Here is a 21,085-nt window from a genome sequence, read left to right as displayed (position 1 = left end):
TGTTATAGTCTTGTTTTGTATTATTGTTGAATGTGTGTCAGTTGTGTAAAATGTGACAAATTATGTGAAATGTATGAAAAATTAATAAATATATATTAAACAGAAAAAAAAGAAAATGTGACCGAAGAGAACTATAGCCAAAAAAAAAGTTTGCCTATAGTTCTTTGAAGTCCCCAGCCCTCAACCTAACATTACATAGCAGAGGAAATTTCAGGTTTTATAGTTTTCAGAAAAAAAACAAGGAATATGTAAGCAGCATTTTTTATTATGTTATGTGAATGAGAACATGTAACAAATATTAAGTAGGTGTTAAGCCCATCTGACAGCAAAAATGCAAATACACTTTAAGACCCCATTCACACCAGTAAGTTTAAGTCTGTTTAGGGATTCCTGCGTCCGGAATCTGCATTTTCCTGCAGCAGGAATCCCTGATCTGCCGTTTACAAGCGGCAGCTGTCACCCATTCAACTTAATGATTGGGTGCCAGCCGCTGCATGTAAATGCAGGCACACCACATGTAATCATATGTGATGCAATTTCATGTGGTTACATAGTTAAAAACAAGACGCATTTCCATCGAGTTCAACCTATAGAGATATCAGTTACTCTCCCTGGATGCATCAAACGGTTGTATCACATATGATTACATGCGGTGTTCCGGCGTTTACACGCAGTGGCTCTCACCCGATCATTAACTTGAAGACAGCAGATAGGAGATTCCCGCTGCAGGAAAATGCAAATTCCTAATGCAGGAATCCCTAAACGCACCTAAACTTACAGGTGTGAATGGGGCCCAAGCCCTTCAGAAAATGATCAAGCACTCTCTAAACTAGGAAGAAAATGAGACTAATGCATTAAATAGATGGGGCTGTCTAGTGTACAAGAGTTCTAAGTTTGTAAACACACAATATTCCTTTCTGGACATGTGGTCACTGGTTCGTTCTTGTGACATACAGCTGTGCTGTATTTCCCATTTGGAACATTTTATTAGCACAGTGTGTAAATTAGGACTGCTGGCAAGCTAATTTCCTTTTTTTACACATTTCATTTCTCTTCTGCTACAAAATCTCTTTTTTGCAAACCAACTAAATCGACTCAGGAAGTTGCACTTCCCATATAAAAAAAACACACAGGAAACATTCATAGAAGAGACAAAGCCTGAGAGAGAGATAGCTCAGCTGGTGACAGACAACTGCATTCTGAAACACTATGTTATACAAACCTTTTGTCTGGGACGGGGCAAACACAGCCACAATCCTGCTTCACTCATCCATAACAAAAATATTATGCTTTACTGTATATTGTTGATCAATTACCTATATTTAGGATGTTCCTTTACACTATTGTAAAGCTTTGTTTTGTTTGGTACAATTATTGTTCTGTATACACACAATAATTGCTGAATACATGCCCTGGATTCATGGTGGGATTTTGTAATAAAACCTTAGAAACACTTTCCTAAAACCCTGAAAAACGAACGTAGTATTAAACTCTCAAACTTCTTTCAATATTGAATCCAGTTAAAACAAATATACATTAGCCAGCAAAGTATTTTGCATGCGTTGTCCCGCCTCGAGCCTGCCTGTGCAATTGATCGCCATCACAGCTAAAAAAGCAGTGCGTGGTGTGTGGCAAAAAAAGATACTTGCACCTTTTTTTACAATTGCCGCACGGATGTAACCCCATTGAAATCAAAGGGGCCGCGTGGCAACTGCTGTGTGCACTAGCACACGATCGCACGGTTCCGAGACGCGTGTCCCGGGTATCGCTCAAGTCTGAATCTAGCCTGAGGCTTGGTTCACACCTAGGCATTTTATTGCGTGGATTCAGTCGCGATAATGCACAAGGCACAAAAACCCATACAAGTCAATGGCGCTAGTTCACACCTTAGAGTTGTGTCATGTGTGCGATATTGCCTGTCATGCAAAAAGATGCAGGCGCTATATATATAGGCGGATATCGCGCGGTTTTGGTCTCATAGACACCCATATGCATTGAGAACCACATGATTTTTGCACGATTTTTAAAAGATCGTTAAAAAAACCACAACAAGCGTACAAAAACAGCTTTAAAAAAAATCGCCTAGGTGTGAAGCAAGCCTTAGGCCCCATTCACACTGAGCGATTCGCAAATCGCGCGTTTGTCGCGCAATTTGCATTTTGCGCGATATCGCGCAAATGATTGCATTGAGCAACCTAGAATGGCGGCAAAATCCTCTCCAAAAAGGGTCCTGCTGTAGCGACACACGACCCGCGACGGACAGAGCCCCATTGTCATGCATTGGAGAGCGATATCGCGCGGTAAATAGCCGCGATATCGCGGGAATTACCGTGCGATAAATCGCTCAGTGTGAACGGGGCCTTAGGATTTGTTCACACTATATACAGTGGTGGGAATTAATCAAAATCTGGAGCAGATTTGCACTGCAACCAATCAGCTTCTATCTCTCACTGGAGCAGTTGCCCATGGCAACCATTAAGCATCTCTCAACAGAGCAAACTAGAGAGATGCTGATTGGTTGCCATGGGCAACTGCTCCAGTTTTGATAAATTCTCCAGTGTGTTCCGGCATGGTTAGTGGCCAGAATGCACTGGATCCCATAGACCAAGCCTCCTTGCGTTCTGGGGCAATAGGGAACGTTGCAGTGCCATTAATGTCAATGGCACCGCAGACACGCCTCCTGTCTGCAGTGCAATCGCCCACACCAGAATGCGCGGCACAGCAGAGCCCGTGGTGACATTAATGACATTAACATTAATGGCAGAGCCACGCCGCCTCCTGCCCCACAACGCAGGGAGGCTTCCTCTATGGCTATAGCGTGAACAAGCCCTTACAGTCATCATGGTTCTAAACAGCTGACTCTAACATCTCCAGCTCAGCTTCCCTGAACTTCCTGGCCAGTACAGGATCACAAGGGACAGAACAGTCTCCAGTAGTTAACCATATACTAGCTCAGGGAAGGGAGGAAGGCGGAGGTTGAAGCAGGAGAGTGGATTACCTTGCTGTGTCTGTTTGTGGAGACACGCAGCTTACTAGTACAGACAAGGGTGGCTCTATAGGACACTGAAAGGCAAAGGAGACAACCTAAAACAGGATATCAGGGCCAGTGCTCAGGAAATCACCTGATTCTGAAGGAAACTAAAACTTTTAAAATTCAAGGAGCAGCATCCATTGTAAATGGATTTAAAATAGCTTGAAAGCCTTTTGACTTTAATATCCCTTTAACTTCAATAAGAATAGCTGATTTGCTTTGCTGCCACTGTTTGCATTAGGGCTGCGACAACTAAGTGATCATATAGATAATAATCGATAATGACAATCCTTCTCAATGATAAGATTGAGGCAATTCACCATGAGGCTGCCACTGTGAAGACATCTGCCACTTCGCGGCAGATGCCTCTGCCAATCGCTACACTGGCTCCTACTTCCCCAACGTATAAAATTCAAAATACTAACAATAAGGGTACGTTCACATCACTTTGCGGCTGGCACACTTTTTTTGTGGGGCAGGAGGCGGCGTGGCGGGCCATTGAAGTGAATAGCACCATAGCCATGACCTCCGGCCGCAATGCGATCAGCCGAACGTGGCATTGCGGCCTGAGGGTGCGGCTACGGTGCAATTCACATCAATGGCCCGTCACGCCCCCTCCTGCCACACAAAAAAAGTGAGCTGGCCGCAATGCGATGCAGTGCGTTCCGGCCAGAATCGGACCACCCACAAGGCCACCTACAACTCTGCCCCAACCTATATCACCCACTTCATCTCAAAATATCCCCCAAACTGCCCTCCTTCGCCGTTCCCAAGAACTCCTGCTCTCCAACTCTCTTGTCACTTCCTCCCATGCTCGCCTCCAGGATTTTTCAATAGCGTCTCCCATCCTCTGGAACTCCATACCCCAATCTGTCCACCTATCTCCTACTCATCTCTTCAGGGAGACCTATTCCACCTTGATATAACAGTACTTTCAGTTCTTCCACTAAATCATCCCAAACAGTTATTACCTTTTGTATCACTTGCCCCTTCTACTAGATTGTAAGCTCTCATGAGTAGGGACCTCCTACCTCCTATGCTGAAATTGTATTGTTAACTGTATTGCCTCCCTTAGTTTTGCAAAGCGCTGCGCAAACTGCTGGCGCTATATAAATCCTGCATACTAATAATAATTTGGGAAGCACGTGACAAAACGCTTAGCTGTGTAACATAAACCCAAAATGTTTCATTGTTTAATTTTACAAAACAAATAGTTGTACCGGCACTAAACAAAGTACACCATCTTAAACCATGGGTCTCAACTTTCTGACCCAGTAATTATTAAAGCATACACCAAAATATATTTGAGTGGGTACAGGAATTTGTGAAAGAAACAACAGCTCACAGGATATAGTAACGCAAGACTTCCAATTTTAGGGGTTGCTTAAGATAATATGACTAACAAGAAATAAAGATGGGAGCATGTATCTTAACAGCTGCATTTCCTTTCACCTACAAACACATGGGATATTGTCTGATGGCAGGACACCATGTGACAGGCACATGTCATGTGATCTCATGTAATGCAGGCACACAGCAGCAGCAGCGCATAAAGGCGATCGCAATTGCAGTGCCCGAATTTTCCCTATAAGATTGTCACAAATAGACATCCTCATCCTCTCTCCCGTGTGTGATACTTTACAGCCGCCCCTCATTGCAACTGAAAACTGTCATCTATTCCTGCCAATGTCATCGCTGTCCTGATGCAGCAGACAAAGACCTATATCATTTCTTAAGTCAGCAGTTTGACTGAAGACCAGGGTTATGTGTGCATCAGCAAATGTCAGCGATCGCCTGCGCCAGGGAGGAGAGCTGCCACCCAACATTCATAGCTGCCAATAGTAATGACATGCACAACGTCCTCATCATCATCCGCACGTCTCTTTTATTATCGATCGGTAAAATCTGCACGTTATATCAGCATGGCATAGCCGCCTACCTCAGTGCCACCCTGACACTGCAGTCTCCTTGACTGCCCATGGTGCCTGGATGCCAGTCAGTGTGATAGTGCTCCCTGTGTACCCCAGGATGTCCCCTGGCACGAATGGGGGGTCCACGGCTCCTGTGCTCATCCTGATCCTCCCTGAGGGTAGCTTTGTGACCCCCGGGCTTGATCCATACCCCCACTGAAATGATGGAAGCATCAGCTGCACATCTCCGCCAGGAACAATAGGTAGGACTGGAACATAGCACGAACCAATGGAGGAGCAGGGGATGCAGTACACGCCCATAGGTAGACGACCGGCCAATGAGAGCCCGAAGGGGAGAGCCGAAATTTTCAAATAGGCTTTTATGGTTCTCAAATGAAAGGGATGTAGAGGGGAGGACAGAGAATGGGAGCAGGGGGAAGAGATACAGCTGGCATCGCACAGAAGGCTGATCGGGGGCAAAGCCAGTCATTGAGAAAGAAAACAACGTATTAGAAAAAGGTCCATTAGGTTCAACATGTGTGAGTTTGAGACTCTTAAGAGCTCGTTCACAGCAGAGCGTTGCACTAAACGCATTGGATCTGTGCATTTAGTGCGCTGCACACTAGGTGCGCTGCATTGCCATTCATTTGTATAGCACCCCAATGCACCTCTGAGCACATTACCACAATACCATGGATTGTGAAGAAAGTAGTGCATGCAGCACTTTTTTTCCCCATTGCAATGCACGGGATTGTGGTACAGCGTGTTGCACTGCAACGCACGTCCGCCAGGATGGGTATTGGGTTGCCATACAAATGAATGGCAACACACCGCACCTATACTGCTATACTGTGCACTGAATGCAAGCCAAGGGGCCAAGTAAAATCAGGTGGATGCTCCACATTTTTATCACTGCCCTGTCACCCATTTATTACAACCAGACAGTGCTGTATGCACCGTTGAGTCTTCAATGCTTTGCTTCGCAGTGTGGCAAAAATGATACAGCAGACATTCGGGAGGAAGAAGTATTGCCTCCTGAATGCCTGCAAGCTGCTGTTTTACCACCCTCTGAAAAGCAATTCACGTTGGAAAGCTTTTTAGAGGGGTGGTAAAGTCTGCCACTTATGTGGGGACGAGCCCCTTGGATTGCAGTACCTCTGTATATTATGCTCACTGAGGAAGACATATAAGAGTTTGTTGAAGCTATGAACACTCTCTGTTGCTACCATTACCTGAGGAAGGGAGTTCCACATTTTCACTGCTCTAACCATAAAGAACCCCTTACACAATTTTAAAGACACACCCAATGGACTACTGCACTTTGTCCTATGTTCTGCTAGTCCTTGGTCTGTATTGCCAGCTATTATTGTTCCGGACTATATGCTATGTCAGTTGTTTTAGCACAGCTAAATGTAGAGCGGGGAAGCTGCAGCTCATTTTGCAAGATCACTTGTAATTAGTCTGCTAATCTAACCCCCCCCCATGGTCCACCCCAACTCCGGCTGCCTTTGCCAGCCTCCTCCATCCCCGCCATGTTTTTCAGGGTCTTCAGCTCTTCCGGGGACCTGGGACCACGGCAGAGTTGTTCAGGATGGAGAGCATGGAACACTGAGAAAGGACTGCTGCACTCGCAGCCTTCCCATCTCAGTTGCCACAGGAAAGCCAGCACAGTACTGTGATAAAACTCCTGTATTGGAGGTGACAGGTTCAATAAAGAGAACATGTCACCAGCAAATGCTATCACACAGGGGCTTGTTAGCTCCTGTGTGATAGTAATAAAGTTAAGTGAAAAAAATTGATAAAAATTAAAAAATAATAAAATAAATACAAATATAAAAAAGTAAAAGATAATAAAAAATAATAATTACAATAAAAACAATACATTGATTTAAAAAAAAGTAAAAAAAAATATAAAAAGTAAAAGATAATAAGATAAATAAAAATGTAAAAGTGAGAAAAATATTTTTTTTAAAATAAAGAAAATTTTTTATAACCAACCCTGCTGCCCCCACGATCTGGTTGCCATTCTCCATTGGTGGGGGGAGGGGGGTTGGCATGAGGGGGCACATTGAGGAACCTGGCCTCGGGGCTGCAGAGAGAGTAAATCCAGCCCTGGATGTCAGTCCCTGCTGTAAATGTTATCTCCTGGAATGTGCGGGTGCGAACTATTGGTCTATATCAGCCCTCTTTAATTTGTTTACAGGAAGCGCATGCCTCTGCTGACTCAACTCGCCTCCTCGAGAGACGTAACATTCAATCTCCCTATCACTCAGTGTATTCCTCCTTTCCCCAGGGGGGTGTCTATTCTGGTGAGCAGGGGCACTGTGTTTTCGCAATATTTAAATGGAACTGAATAAGTTGGGTCGTTATGACTTTTTGCACTTTATAATTTCCCATTTTTTAATGTGTACTGGCAAATGCATACATACCTCCACCTTACTCTCCAGAGGTGCTGCGCTGTTTAGCTAAGTTCCTGGTTGGCTTGCTTCCGATTCCAGTGCTGTTAGGGAATTGAAATAATTTTGTGCATTACTTGCTGGACAAATTCCCCTCCCCCTAGGATGTTCCAGCGGACCCTGCCACCCCCTCTAGCAAACTCAGTGTGGAACTTGGCCTTCATAACCTTCGGTGTATGTCTCACCCCGCTGCTACTCAGTGTAGATGGCACTCTCAATCTCAAAACTCTCTTTCCCGTATAGACTTGGCCTTAGGCACGTCAGAACTGCTGCCCTATATTACTTCTGTTGACATTTCACCCAGGGGAGTATCAGACAATTCCCCCCTTTTTGTACAATTTTACACTGGGTGTGGCAGACAAGGTCTTTCCTGGCATCTTAAACACTTTTGGCAACAGTTACTTCCCTCCCCTGATTCTTTTAGGGAAGCTCTTTCTTTCTTTCAAACAACAAATTAGGGTACTGCCCCTTGTGGACTGGTCTGGGATACCTTAAAAGCCTATGCATGGGTTCTTCTCATTAAAGAGATGTGTTGCATTAAAACAGCCACCCGTCAGGAGGTGGAGCAACCCAATGGGAATGTACTGAAAGCTGAAATGGCATTTGTCAGTAACCCCACCCCTTCAAACAAAGCTGAATGGTAGTGCTTACAAAATGGGCTAGAACACCTATTATTGCAGGAAGCTCAGAATAAACAATTCTTCCAGAAACGCCTCTCCTGGGCAGAGGGTGAGCAAGCAGGTAGATTGCTTTCACAGATTGCGCACTCACAATCTGCTCCCCACCATGTTGGTGCTCTCCGGAAAGAGTCTGACCAGTTATCTCCACATCTTAGATCTTGGGCTCTTTTCGTGCTTTTTTTTCTTTTAGGGTTACCTACTCGACTTCAGGCCTGCAGTGTTTTTTGTATACTGTTACTTTAACCCTACTGTCAGGGCCAGATGCATCCACTCTTGATGCCTCTTTAACGCTGGAGGAATTGGAGACTGCGGTGGCGGCGCTTCAGTCAGGTAAAATACAAAGTTCTGACAGTCTACCAGCTGAATTTTTTAAGCAATTCGGCCCCCACCTTGCTTCCGTTCCTTTTACAAACCTTTAATGAGGCGCATGAGACTGGACTTCTTCCCTCTACTATGTATGAGTCTTCCATAGTGGTGATCCCGAAAAAAGACTGCCTAAATCCTATTGCCCTATTGCTCTTTTGCCCACAGATTTTAAGATCTTAGCCAAGATTTTAGCGAATAGACTTAATAAAGTTATCACTTCTATAATTCACTTGGACCAGACTGGCTTAATGCCAAACCTTTCTACTGCTACAAATCTTATGGTGCCCACACACCTTACAATTTATCTGCAGATTTTCTGTGGTCAGATAGAAAAAGTGCAACAGATTGGTGGAGATTACTCCAGCCACACATTTTAGCGTAGATGGAGGAATCTGTTGCACCTTTTCCATCTAACCACAGAAAATCTGCAGATAAATTGTAAGGTGTATGGGCAGCTTGAGGCATACTTTTGTGAATCTTCATGTCCCAAGTGATTCCCTGGATATCGAGCACTGTTAGCCTTAGATACCATGAAGGCTTTTGATAGTGTGGAATAGGAATATGTCTGGGAGGTTTTGGAATTTTTTTTAGAAAATGGGTTATTATATGCTGCTCCTGTGGCTTCCGTTAGAGTAAATGGTTCCCCTGCACCGTGGAACTAGACAAGGCTGTCCCTTGTCGTTGCTCTTATTTGCTATAGCAATATAACCCCTTGCAGCTCTAGTTAGACAGTCGACAATTTGAAGACCAGATAGCATTATACGCAGATAACATTTTGATGTATTTGTCTGACACTGCCTCCTCTCTTTCCATGGTTATGACTCTTATCTCACAATTTGGAACTAATTCTGGCTTGCAGATTAATTGGGAAAAATCTGTCTTGCTCTGCTGGATCCGTTACCTGATTTCTTAACCCTACCTAGGATCTCAGTAGTGTCCTTATTGAAATATCTTGATGTGCTTATCTCTTCTCACATTTGTGACTTTATTCCCAATATCCTTACTTTATCATTTCCAGTCTCAATGTAAACTCTGGTGCAAACTTCCTCTGACGGTGGTGGGTCGTACCAACCTACTTAAAATGATCTGCATGACTCAGCTCCTTTACTTTTTACTCAATTCTCCATGCTGGATGCCTATTAGATTTTTTAAACAGTTTACCACGGTCTTTAGAGCCCTTATCTGGCAGAAAAGGTGCTCGAGAATTAGACTGGGTTACTTGCAATGCCCTAAGAATCTTGGAGGATTAGTGGCCCCTAATCCATGGCTTCACTTTTTAGCTGCTCAGCTCCAACATCTGGCTGGGGGCGTTGCGATCATCCCACTTCCTCCTATACTATTTATCCTGCTTATTTTCTGATTCAGATCCCCTGCATTACCTAGACCAAGGGTGCCCATTAGGTAGATCGTGATCTACCAGTAGCTCTCAAAGCTGATGCTGGTAGATCATGAAGGGTGCGAATGGTGGCCCCTTTATTCTATTTTGGTATATTTATTTAGCTGTGCACACATGATTACATATTAGGATGAGTCTGCTGAGCCAAGCTCCCTGACACCTTTCTGGTGGATACTGGTGGTTGAAGTGCTATTTATTACACCAAAGAATATTAGTTTACACAGCCTGTTGCACTACACTGTTTGCAAAATACAGCAAGGTGAGCCAGGAGAGAGAGAGGAGAGACAGACAGGAGAGAGAGCAAGGAGAGACAGCCAAGAGAGCAAAGAGAGACAGCCAGGAGAGAAAATGAGGAATGACAGCCAGGAGAGAGAGAGCGAGGAAAGACAGCCAAGAGAGAGAGGAGAGACAGCCAGGAGGATGAGCAAGGAGAGACAGCCAGGAGGATGAGCAAGGAGAGACAGCCAGGAGGATGAGCAAGGAGAGACAGCCAGGAGATAGAGCAAGGAGAGACAGCCAGGAGAGCGAGAGAGAGCGAGGGAGGGTTTTTTTTGTTGGTAGATCTCATGTAGCCCATCATTTGAAAAGTAGATCTCAACACAAAAAATTGTGGGCACACCTGCCCTAGACACTCCAATCTATACTATAAACATATTCCTGCCTCCTTACTATCCTGTTAATGGGAAATGTTTGGTACTCTGTTAAGGGACTGTTGGGGATTTCTGGATACACTAGCTATACCCCATTATGGGCCAATGCCTCCCTTCTGGGAATCTATAAGCTACAAGGCTTTTCAAAAAGGAGACAACCTGGTATATCCACATTTGCTTAGCTGTACCAGGATGGCAACCTCAAATCCTTTAGTATGTTGAGCTCTGAATTTTCTCTTAAATGTCAATGATTTTTTTCAGTATTTGCAGCCTAGGCACTCCTTGCAAATGCACTGTTCTGACTGCCCAGTTATGTTCTACTCTACCCCTTTGTTACATACTCTAACAGCTGCCGAGATGACCAAGGACTTAATATCTCACTACTATTTTTATCTTCTATATAGATTTATAGAACGATTCCCTTCTGTGAGTAGATGTAAGTGGGAAAACAATATAGGGGAAATCAAAGAGATTTAGGATCAAATCCCGCAGCTGAGAATGTCAAATGGGTGGAGCTCTGCCCATCTGTTTACATTTGAGCAGGAATGTCATTTTGCGGCGAGCTTTCATCGGGTTCGGGCGGCCGTCGTGCGGTCAGAATTTTTTTAATTGCGGCGGGTCTCCCGGACGGGGATCAGCAAGGAGCTGATCTCCCGTCCTCCTCCTCCTGACGCCCTCGGAGCCGGTCCCGGGATCCAAGATGGGGCAGCAACGAAATTTCGTCTAACATACGAAATTTCATCCAGACTACCGCTAACGAATTTCGTAATCGGAAATTCGGATTCGTTTGCATTCGTCATTTCTGTAATTCGGAATTTGGATACATTCGTTTCGTTCCGAATTTCGATTCAGAACGAAACAAATTGCACATGTCTAGAAACCACTGCCCCTCTCCTCTGTGTGCTTTGTGTTTCCTATTCAGAAATTTGCTTATGATCAGGTAATCCAAAACAATAGGGTTTTTCTGGATTATCTGATCACAGGCACATTTGTCTGAAGTATAGCACACAAACACAAGAAATGCAGTGTAAATCGGTGTCTGCTCCCACTGCCTGTATACAACCTGCCTCATCTGAGTGCTTGGCTCCTCTCTGATGTTGGTCAGGCATGCAATCTACATTCGCCCCTTCTCTCTCTGCTTTTTTATTTCCCCCTTTATTCTCACAGGTCCCTCTCTGTTTCTCCCCAGCTAGCTCCCCTTTTGTGTGCAGAGCCTGACCCCAGCTCTGATATGATCCCTGTCTGCTTCCTCCAGCAGCCTCAGGTACAAAGAGCAGTGTTGTAAGGAACAACAAGTCCCAGCAGCAGATATGGAAGCAAAAGTAAACTACAACAACAAGTAAACAAAGCATATGAACCTCATGCTGACAGGCTCTCCACTCCATGTGTTAAATGACAGCACTCTCCTCCATGCGCCCATGAGAGAGCTATCGCTCTAATGATATATTTGTTCTAAGCAGCATGGTTGGACAGCAGTGGGGGCGGGGAAGCTGTTGACTATGCTAGATCAGCAACCACAACACGGATCAGAACAGGAACAAGTGGTACATTATTTTAGCCACTAGAGCTAGCTCTCAATGACATAGTGTTATTTCTTTACTTCCTTTTACTGCTGGCTAGTTTTAGAATGATTGTATAGATCAGACTTAATACTATGATTGTATCCAAATATAATGGCAGAAGAAAGTCTTATCTGATGAAAAAGCATGGCATTGTATCAAACCCCCAGGTACTGACTACACAAACATATAATGAGCACAACCAACGCTCCCAAAGGCACAGTACTGATAACATTCTACAATTCTCTGCTACTGTACTTACTCCGCAGTTGTGGTCTACCACCTTTACATACTTTGGTAAAGTAGCAGGGATGTTAATTAGTCCTAGTCTAGTATTGTGTTAAAGAAAACCTGTGATCCTTTAAAAAGTCCTTCTCAGGAGTAGACAAAACAAGATACCTGCTATTACCTTTATAAGCCAGACATGCAACTACTGGGGCATGCTTTTCACTGTCCAATAAGTCAGTCAGTAAGGGCAATCTAACTGTATGGCAGTTGAACCTTGGCTATGAAGTCAGGAAGAGTCAGACCCTAGTAACAAATAGACTTGTGCGCCGTCAAAAAATTTATTCCGTTTCATTTCGTTCCGTTTCGGAATATCCGTTATTTCGTAATTCGTGTCCGAAACTCAATTCGGATTCGTACAAAATAAGAATTTTCGTTAGTTTCGGCACATTTTCGTAACTGTACGAACATTCGTTATGATGAAGTTAAAAAGCAAAAATACCTTTGTTAATATTGGAGTCGATGTGGTAGTTGTTTTTTTATCCGAAATACGAATTCCGTTAACGGATTCTGGATCCGAATTTCGTATTTCGGATAAAAAAAAACTACCATCAACTCCAATATAAATGTACTTTGCTTTTTAACTTCAATATAACGAATGTTCGTAACGGAACGAAATTCCGTCAACGGAATTTCGTATTTCCTGCCTGTGTATTGTAATGCAACCCTCAGCAGCAGCCGATCCGTATTTCGGATAAAAAAAAAAATCTTGTCATGTTGTTCAACCTCATTTAAAGGGGTAATATTAGTTCCTGTATCAAAGAAATTCGGATAGGAAATTCGTTAAAGGAATTTCGTATTTCGGATATAATTTGGAAACTGCAATTCGGATTTCGGAGGCTTCCGAATTTACGAATCTCAGGAAAATTCGTACGAATTTCGATTCGTAACGAAACGAATCGCACATGTCTAGTAACAAAATGGAAATAAATCAGATAGTTGCTTTTCTTCTTAAACCGATAATGGTGAACCTCTTGTGGACTGCAACTAAGGTCTTCAGGCATTGACTGTGCTGATTCTCCACACTCCCCAATATTTTACCTTCCCACCCTATGGAATTTAAACTTACAGGTTTATTCACTAAAGGGTGAAGAGTTTGGAGAAGGCAGGAGAAGTGAAGAATCTAGGCCAAAATAGCTGATTTGGAAACCTTCTCCAATTCAGCTCACTTTCCATTTCAGCTACATTGTCCTAGATTGTTCACTTCTCCTGCCCTTTTGTGAATAACCCTGTAAGTTTTCAGACCACAGTAGGGGTGCAGACAAATAATCCTGTGCAGCTATGATAGAGAGTACATCCTGCTTAATGTATGCCCTGCACTTCTTCATGTGTGCAACGCAGGGAATCTATAGGGCAATGTCATTGAACTGAGCAAAAAGGACCCGTAAGACCTTACTAACCCTTACTTAGGATTTTTACTTTTAAATGCTTAAAACTGAGTACATAATTTACTTAAAGGGCTATTCTACCCAAAACTGATATTTAAGTTCTTGGTAGAAACTGGCAAATTAAATTACTCAACCTTCATATAGCTCTTGGGGACTCAATTGGAGAGATCGCTTGAGTTCCTGGGTCTGAACACCTGTTGTGGTCATTATGAGGGGGTCGCACTTTCCCTCTTAATTTTTTTTTCTTCATATTTTGTATTATGTTCACTAAAGCACTTTGGGTCTTCCTGCCCACCTGTGTTCCAACAGTAAGTATCAGAACATACAAAGATGAGTGGAAACACTAAAAAGCTCCCCAGAGGACAAAAAACAGAACTAGAAATTATGACAATGAGATCTCACTGCTGGACTGTAAGACATCTTAAAAAACAGGTGCTTATTCTTCCCATTAGACTACAACTATAAAACCTAACCAACTGTAAGCCTAAATTGTTATAGTAAATTTCGCTATAATCTAAGCACTATTGGGCAGATCTCACTCACATTCAGCACACTCCAATAGCAGGACTTATAATTCAAATATAAAAACTGCTACATCCCAAGGTTGGATCAGAGAACCTTAGAAAGCTAACTTATGAAAAACTGGTCAAGCTGTGTTTTCTTTTAAAAGAGAGAAGTAGAGTTTTGAACGAATAGACCGCTGTGGATTTAGTAAATTGGGACTTTGCTAAAGCATTTGACATGTTAGCTTAAAAATCTTAATTGTTTTAAGAAACACAGTGGGAGGAATTTATTAAACTGGAGCAAACAGAATCTGAATCAGCTGTGCATGGCACCCAATCAGCTCCTATCCTCTGCTTGTTCAGTTAAGCTGTTAAATTGAAAGATAGATCGGTTGCCATTAGTAAATTCCCCTCAATATGCAAATGAGGAATTTTCCCTGCCAATTTAATGGTTTCCCAAAACAGTTCAAATACTTTCAAGGCATGCCAACTGTCAAGGTTGCCAGTGTTGGAAATGCAACACCATATACTGATAATTTGTCTTTTGAGCTGTAGATGGCACTATAGTGCAATGTTAGTCTCTCTATGTACATGCTTATCTATGATACACAGAAAGTTGTCCTATCTATGTTTCCTTCACAATGCTGTATTCAGATGAAATATTCTTCTAAGCAAGTAAAACTTAATTCAGCGCTCCCCAAGATCTCAGTGCTTCATCTAAACACATAACAAACAGCCAGTATGCTTATTTTAGCTTTCAACTGAACTTTAAATCTCTCAGGTGGCTGTCAAAGCTCTAACACATGTGCAGTACCATGGTAACTGCAATCCAAATTATGGCTAAGATGCCACCTTCTTTTGCTGTAAGGGATAGGAGGTTGCAGCTCTGCTTTAAAGAATGCATCAACAGAATTGTAAGCAGTAATGCTCAAATATTCTCTGAATAATCAAAGTTTATAAATCATGCAGTTCCATTACTCTTGCACTTGAAGTGAATAAATAGCCCAGACTTTTCTTTTTAGTTTGAATAGAGTAGGGAAGGAGTAAACCCTTGTTTACTTTATGCTTTCTGTGTCCCATTGGTGAAATTTCCCTTTACATCCTGCCTCAAACACTCAATATTAACTGGGAGAAAATCTCTCCAAAGTGAGGGTAAAGCCCCTCTTAGACAACACATGCATCCCTATTGAAAGATTATTCTTCACCTTTTGTTATGGTAGCAACTATCAAAAAAATTGTCATTCTCATCAGTTCCTGTCTCCGTGATAATGGCCACTCTGAAAAAAAACAAAAAAGTTGGGTTTGGGATTAAAATACCATTTACTGTGTTTGCAGATGATACAAAACTCTGCAGTGTTATACAATCTACGGTATATGTCACACTTACAGGGAGGCCAGAATATGCTAGGTATTAGAGTAACTAGACAGCAGATAAGATTCAACAGATACTTAGGCAATGTATATTTTAAGATTTTTAGTCTCAAAGTTGGAGATTATACTTAAAGAGTAACCAAGGAGACCAAATTGCGTAAAATGTATCACCTCTATCAAAGAGTTGAGCTATTAGTTCCTCCATATGCATCAAGTGACTCAGTTTCATCTTCCATTCCACAAGGGTTGGAAGCGTCTCTGTTTTCCAATGTCTCGGTCTGACAGTTCTAGCAGCAAAGAATCTAAGGAGACCCCCCCTTTTTGTTTTTAACAGTTTTTTTGGGGGAAAAAAAAGGGGTATTGAGAGGGAAAGGAACCCACCGGGTAGGACATGGAGGACCCAGACCAGGAATCTAGAGAGTGATCGTGTCGGATGCACTCAGAGATCTGAGGTTGTGATTACAGTACCTGACCCTCACGTTACTCCATGAATTCCATCCACATACCACCTTTTAAATTATCTGTCGTGTTTATTTTGTGAAGTGAGGACCAGGTCTTCCATCTACCTGATTTCCTCTACTTTACAAATCCACATGGAAATGGAGGGGGGAACGTTATCCCACCAGAGAATGGGGATACAGGCCTTAGCGGCATCAAGAAGATGATGGACTACCAACGTGAGTAATTTTTTGGGGGGTATATGCGAGTTATGTAATAAGAAAAAAATTGGATCATCAGGAAAGTCAAATTCCGTAAATGTTCGTTATGGTATGAACCAAAGACCAGAATTGTGTCAGTCCAGAAAATATGGAGCAAAGTACTCCAACAAGTATTAGCAACATCATGATAACACCTACTCAGGAGTGTCAGAGCCCGGTACCACCTAGTGAGTATTTTGTACTTGGTCTCCTGGTATTTCGTGCAGATGGAAGATTTCATGGTAAAGTGAATTATGGTTTGACACTGTTCATCAGTGAAAGAGGTTTGGAAGTCGCGTTCCCATTGAGTCAGGAAAGAAGCTTTATCAGGTGAGGGAGGAGTAGCAAGAATGGGATAGATCCCCGAAAGAGTACATCTAGAGGGACCTTGAGAGTCACACAAGCGTTCAAAGGATAGCTGACATTGAAAAATGTGAAAAATGTTTCAATTGTAAGGCTGTGCTGCCACAGCCAGTGTCATTTTTATTATTTCTGCTCTTTCAGTTACACTGCATATACAGTATATTTAATTGTGTTGTGCTGTGCTGTATTCTTAACTACTAGTGGTAGATTAGCATTGTTACAGCCTAATCTGTATATACCTTGGTATCTTCCATTTACCCTGCTGTTTTCTGTACATTGGTACAGTCTTCTGATAGACCATCCCAGCCTCTTTTCTATTTCCTTTCTGCATCATCCCTGACTGTGGGAAGAAGGTCTCTATTAAACCTGTTATTAGCAAAGATGGGAATGTCTTTTCACTCTAAGAACAACAAGGAATTACATCCTCTGTGTTGAGAAGGCAAATAAACTACATTGGATTCTACTTATCTTCTTATTGAGTTGGACACGATCTGTGAATATCACCAAGTCAGTAGGTTGTCATACTATCCATACAGATGAGTCTCAGAAAGGTATGTGCAAATACATAAAGCGGTGGTTGTAACAGAATAAAGGCCTTCCAGAAATCCAAGGTATACTCACTGCCAGGATCAGTCAATGCCTCAAGGGAAGGCCAAGATTCTCCCCTTATAAAATTAGAAACTTGTAAGATGTTTTTGTTGAACAGATGACAAAAAGGGCCAAGTAGCATCCCAGGGGTAAAGTCCGGGTTCCCTAGGACTGGGTAGAGAGGGAAGTGTTCGTTAACAAGTTTCCAACGGGAGAATGCTCTTGTACACACTGAGATCGTAGTACCAATCAGCGAATGATGTCTAAGAGACATGGGTATACTGTAGATGGGTAACACCATGGGGATCTAGAAAGAAGGATCGATGACATGGACCCCTCTAATATTACCCAAGGTTTAAGGGATGCTTGTCTACACCAGTCTACGAGTCAGACCAAATGCCCAGCAACATAATATTTCGATAAGTTGGGGAAAGCCATACCAGCGAAGGACTTAGGACGTGTTATGATGAACATGCACCAATTATGGATGACAATTTGCCCAAACAAATTTCATCAGAAGAGAGTTGGCTTGCCTAAGGAATGGTAAAGAAATTTGGGTAGAATTGACATTTTGACAATATTGCATCATCCAAACCAAGAGAATGAACCTGATTGCCATTTCGACAGTAAGAAGCGGGCATGAGACAGTAGAGGAGGGAAATTAAGTTCAAACACTTTCTTTATATCAGGTGGGATAAAAACACCAAGGTATTTGAGGGCCGAAGTGACCCATTGAAATATAAAGTTTCCTTGCAATGTATATGTAAGGTATATGGATAGCGAAATACCCATCGCCGCTGATTTACTAAAATTGATCTTTAAATCCAATAGGTTGCCATAGATAGCAAATTCTTTCATCAGGTTAGGAAACGATAGCAATGGATTGGTAAGAGATATTGTTTTTTCCAGAGTTGGAGGCCTGTTATATCTACATTATTCCGGATATGCCAAAGAAAAGGTTCCAGGGACAAGGCAAAGATGAGCGACGAAATATGGCACCCCTATCTGCTACCATTTGAGATTGTAAATGGGTCAGAAAGGACGCCATTAACCTTTGCAGAAGCGGTGGGGATGGAGTACACTGTGCGGATCCAAGAGCGCATGTTATACCCCAAACCAATATGTTTCAAGTTTGCAAACATAGAGTTCGAAGAGACCCTGTCAAAAGCCTTTTCAGCATCTGTAGAGAGAAAGAGGCAGGGCATTTTGGAAAAAGCTGCCGAGTGGATAAGACCGTGGTAGTATTGTCACACACTTCCCTCAACATAATGAATCCGACCTAGTTAAAATGTATCAATGATGGCATGTATGGATTCAATCTGGCCGCCAGAATCTTAGTAAACAATTTGAGGTCGGTATTGGAAGGAGAAATAGGGCCATACCGCTCACTCTTTTCACCCGTGATCCGTGTTTAATTAAGACGCCCATGATATAAGCCTTATGGGCTTCCCAGTGAAGGACAAGATCACATTCAACAGTTTGCTCTAAGAGCAAAGAGGAAAACTGTGTAGTTCAAGCCCTCTTGAAACGAGCTCCATGTTTTATCAAAACCACATGCAACACACATTTTAATGGGAGAAGGGGTAGTGTCTACAGCATGAGTCAAACCAAAGGTCTGAATGGTGTTCTCAAGGTCTGCCCTAACAAGGGGGACCCTTAGGAGGCCCTCATTCAGCCACTAAGTAGGCTTCTGTTTAGCCACTCCTGGGGAAAAAAAAGTCACTAGGAGATGAAAAGGGTCAGACCACAGTTTAGACCCAGTTATAGCTTGTGGGTGCCAATCCAGAAGGTGATGAGAAGAGAAAAAATAGTAAATAGGACTATAGGTTGAGTGAACTGGGGAATAAAAATTATAATCTCTATTGGTTGGATCTAACACTCTAAATATATCCACCAACTGAAACCTATGCAGGTGACGTTTAAAAGAGTTTATAGCGGGATAAGACACATAAGTAGGTTTAGAAGAAGAGTCTAATTCTGGATCAAGAATAAAATTAAAATCACCCCTTACCAACAGAAAGCCATCCATAAACTACTCCAACTTCCGCAGGATAGTTAAAAAGGCTGATTTCTGACCCACATTAGGTAAGTATAAGTTAGCAAGGACAAAAAGCTTTCCAAAAATCAGACTGTGCAAAAAAAAAAATTGCCTTCATCATCTGTCAAAACATCCTGTATCTCCACTGAAAGAGAGGAATGGAACCCAATAGCTACCCCCTTAGATTTCTGAATGGAGTTATTACTAAACTGCCAAAGTTTTAAATATTTATTTTAGAGGAATGGTGCAAAGGAGGACCTAAACTGTGTCCCCTGCAGAAACAATCTGCATTTTACTCTTATGTTATTAAGGCCATGGACATTTAGGGTACAGCACTCAGCCGAATATTATTTAGGGGTCTATTCACAAAGCTGCCGAGGGCAGCCGAGTGAATGACCGATCAGAAGTGAAGTGAGCCGAACACTGCCCAGCTGTCAGAAGCAGGCTGTCGGCCGGCCAATGGCCGTCTGCTCGGCCAGCTTCGGCTTTCAGCACGGCTCAGCGCTCGACTGAGCTGCTCGGCCGTGATCGGGAGCTGTACGGGCTATTGTGAATAGCCCGTACAGCACCCCCTCGGTTCTCCTGAACCGAAGGGGTCCTGGGGCCGAAGCCAGCCGAAGGATCGGCCGAAGCTACGGCCAGATCCTTCGGCAGCTTTGTGAACAGACCCCTTAGTCTCTGACGATCTTCAAGGTCTTCCACATAAGACCACAACATTTGAATCTGATCACGCTGTTCTAGCAGTACTTTCTGTGTTTCTGTTGATTAATCATCGGTTGAATGACACTCTCCCCTGCCTCTACTCTTTCATGGTAGCTCTGCAGTTCCATTGGCAGCTCCTCCATATCTCTCTTCTGTGTCTCCTCCATATGTCCAAACCAGCCCTCTAGATCGTTCTTAGTAGGAAGCTGTGAGAAATATTTCCCCATCATACTTGTAGACTTTGTATCTACGGTCTTGCTTCCTGTATCCACTTTATCAAAGTCATATTCCTGTGAGTGTTCATTACCACATGTCGAGAGGGCTGGTGAGACATTCACTGAGCTGCCACGTGTGGATTCCGTATTTGGGGAGCAATCAGGAGCCACCTTTTCTTTTGTCTTCAGGAAAAAGGTCCCAATTCAGATCTGTGCCTTCTCCCCTGCGTGGGGTCTCAGGCTTCCTCCTATTGCTCCTCCCCATGTCGGTCACAGGATCTCAGGAGGTATTTTGTCTATGGGTTGCCTGTGGGAGCTCTCGCTGCACGCGCCCTCATGCTGCTAGCATTGCAAGCCACTCCCCCATGGACAATTTTTTTTTTTAAATCAAGAATTATATATATCCTATATAGAAAATTAAATGAAAACCTGTTAACTGTAAAAGATCCCCTTAAGATCAAGCAAAATATGCTGCAAACATACAGTAGTTAATAACTGTAAAATGAGCTCGAAAATGTCAAATCTTCAACATGAATAGAAAATACATAGGACATACCATAAAGGGTCCTATAGGTTTGGGACAAAACATGTTTTTTATGTAGTTTCTTTTTAACATTTTTAAGGTTGAAAAGTTTTAAGGTTAGACTAAACTTTGCTACTGTGTGTATTTTCATTTGTATTAGCAAATATTGAAAATGTTTCTATATTCATTCAGGTGTCAGACGACTTAAAAGTAGAACTTTTTTTTTCAAGAAGAACTCCAGGCAGAATAAAACTTAACCCTTGCAGTGGGGCTAAGATATACTCACCCGAACCTTGTTCCCGTCTGGCTACTAGAGGGTTTCTTCCACTGCTTCATATCTGGACATTAGTGTAATTTAAGAAT

General features: G+C 42.7%; 1 protein-coding gene across 1 annotated transcript in view; it reads right to left on the bottom strand.

Moving 5' to 3' along the window:
• Positions 1-5,096, bottom strand: part of KIF21B (kinesin family member 21B) — an 83,068-nt gene extending 77,972 nt beyond the window's left edge. The window contains exon 1 of the mRNA XM_018576829.1: positions 4,971-5,096. Coding sequence (XP_018432331.1) covers positions 4,971-5,011 — 41 coding nt within the window. The 5' untranslated portion in view covers positions 5,012-5,096. The remainder of the gene's footprint in view (positions 1-4,970) is intronic.
• Between the last annotated feature and the right edge of the window lie 15,989 nt (positions 5,097-21,085).

This window comes from Nanorana parkeri, unplaced genomic scaffold, assembly GCF_000935625.1.
Source record: "Nanorana parkeri isolate BGI_ZX_2015 unplaced genomic scaffold, ASM93562v1 scaffold77, whole genome shotgun sequence".
In the NCBI taxonomy this organism is placed as follows: Eukaryota; Metazoa; Chordata; class Amphibia; order Anura; family Dicroglossidae; genus Nanorana; species Nanorana parkeri.
This window is presented reverse-complemented; position numbering and strand designations above follow the sequence as displayed.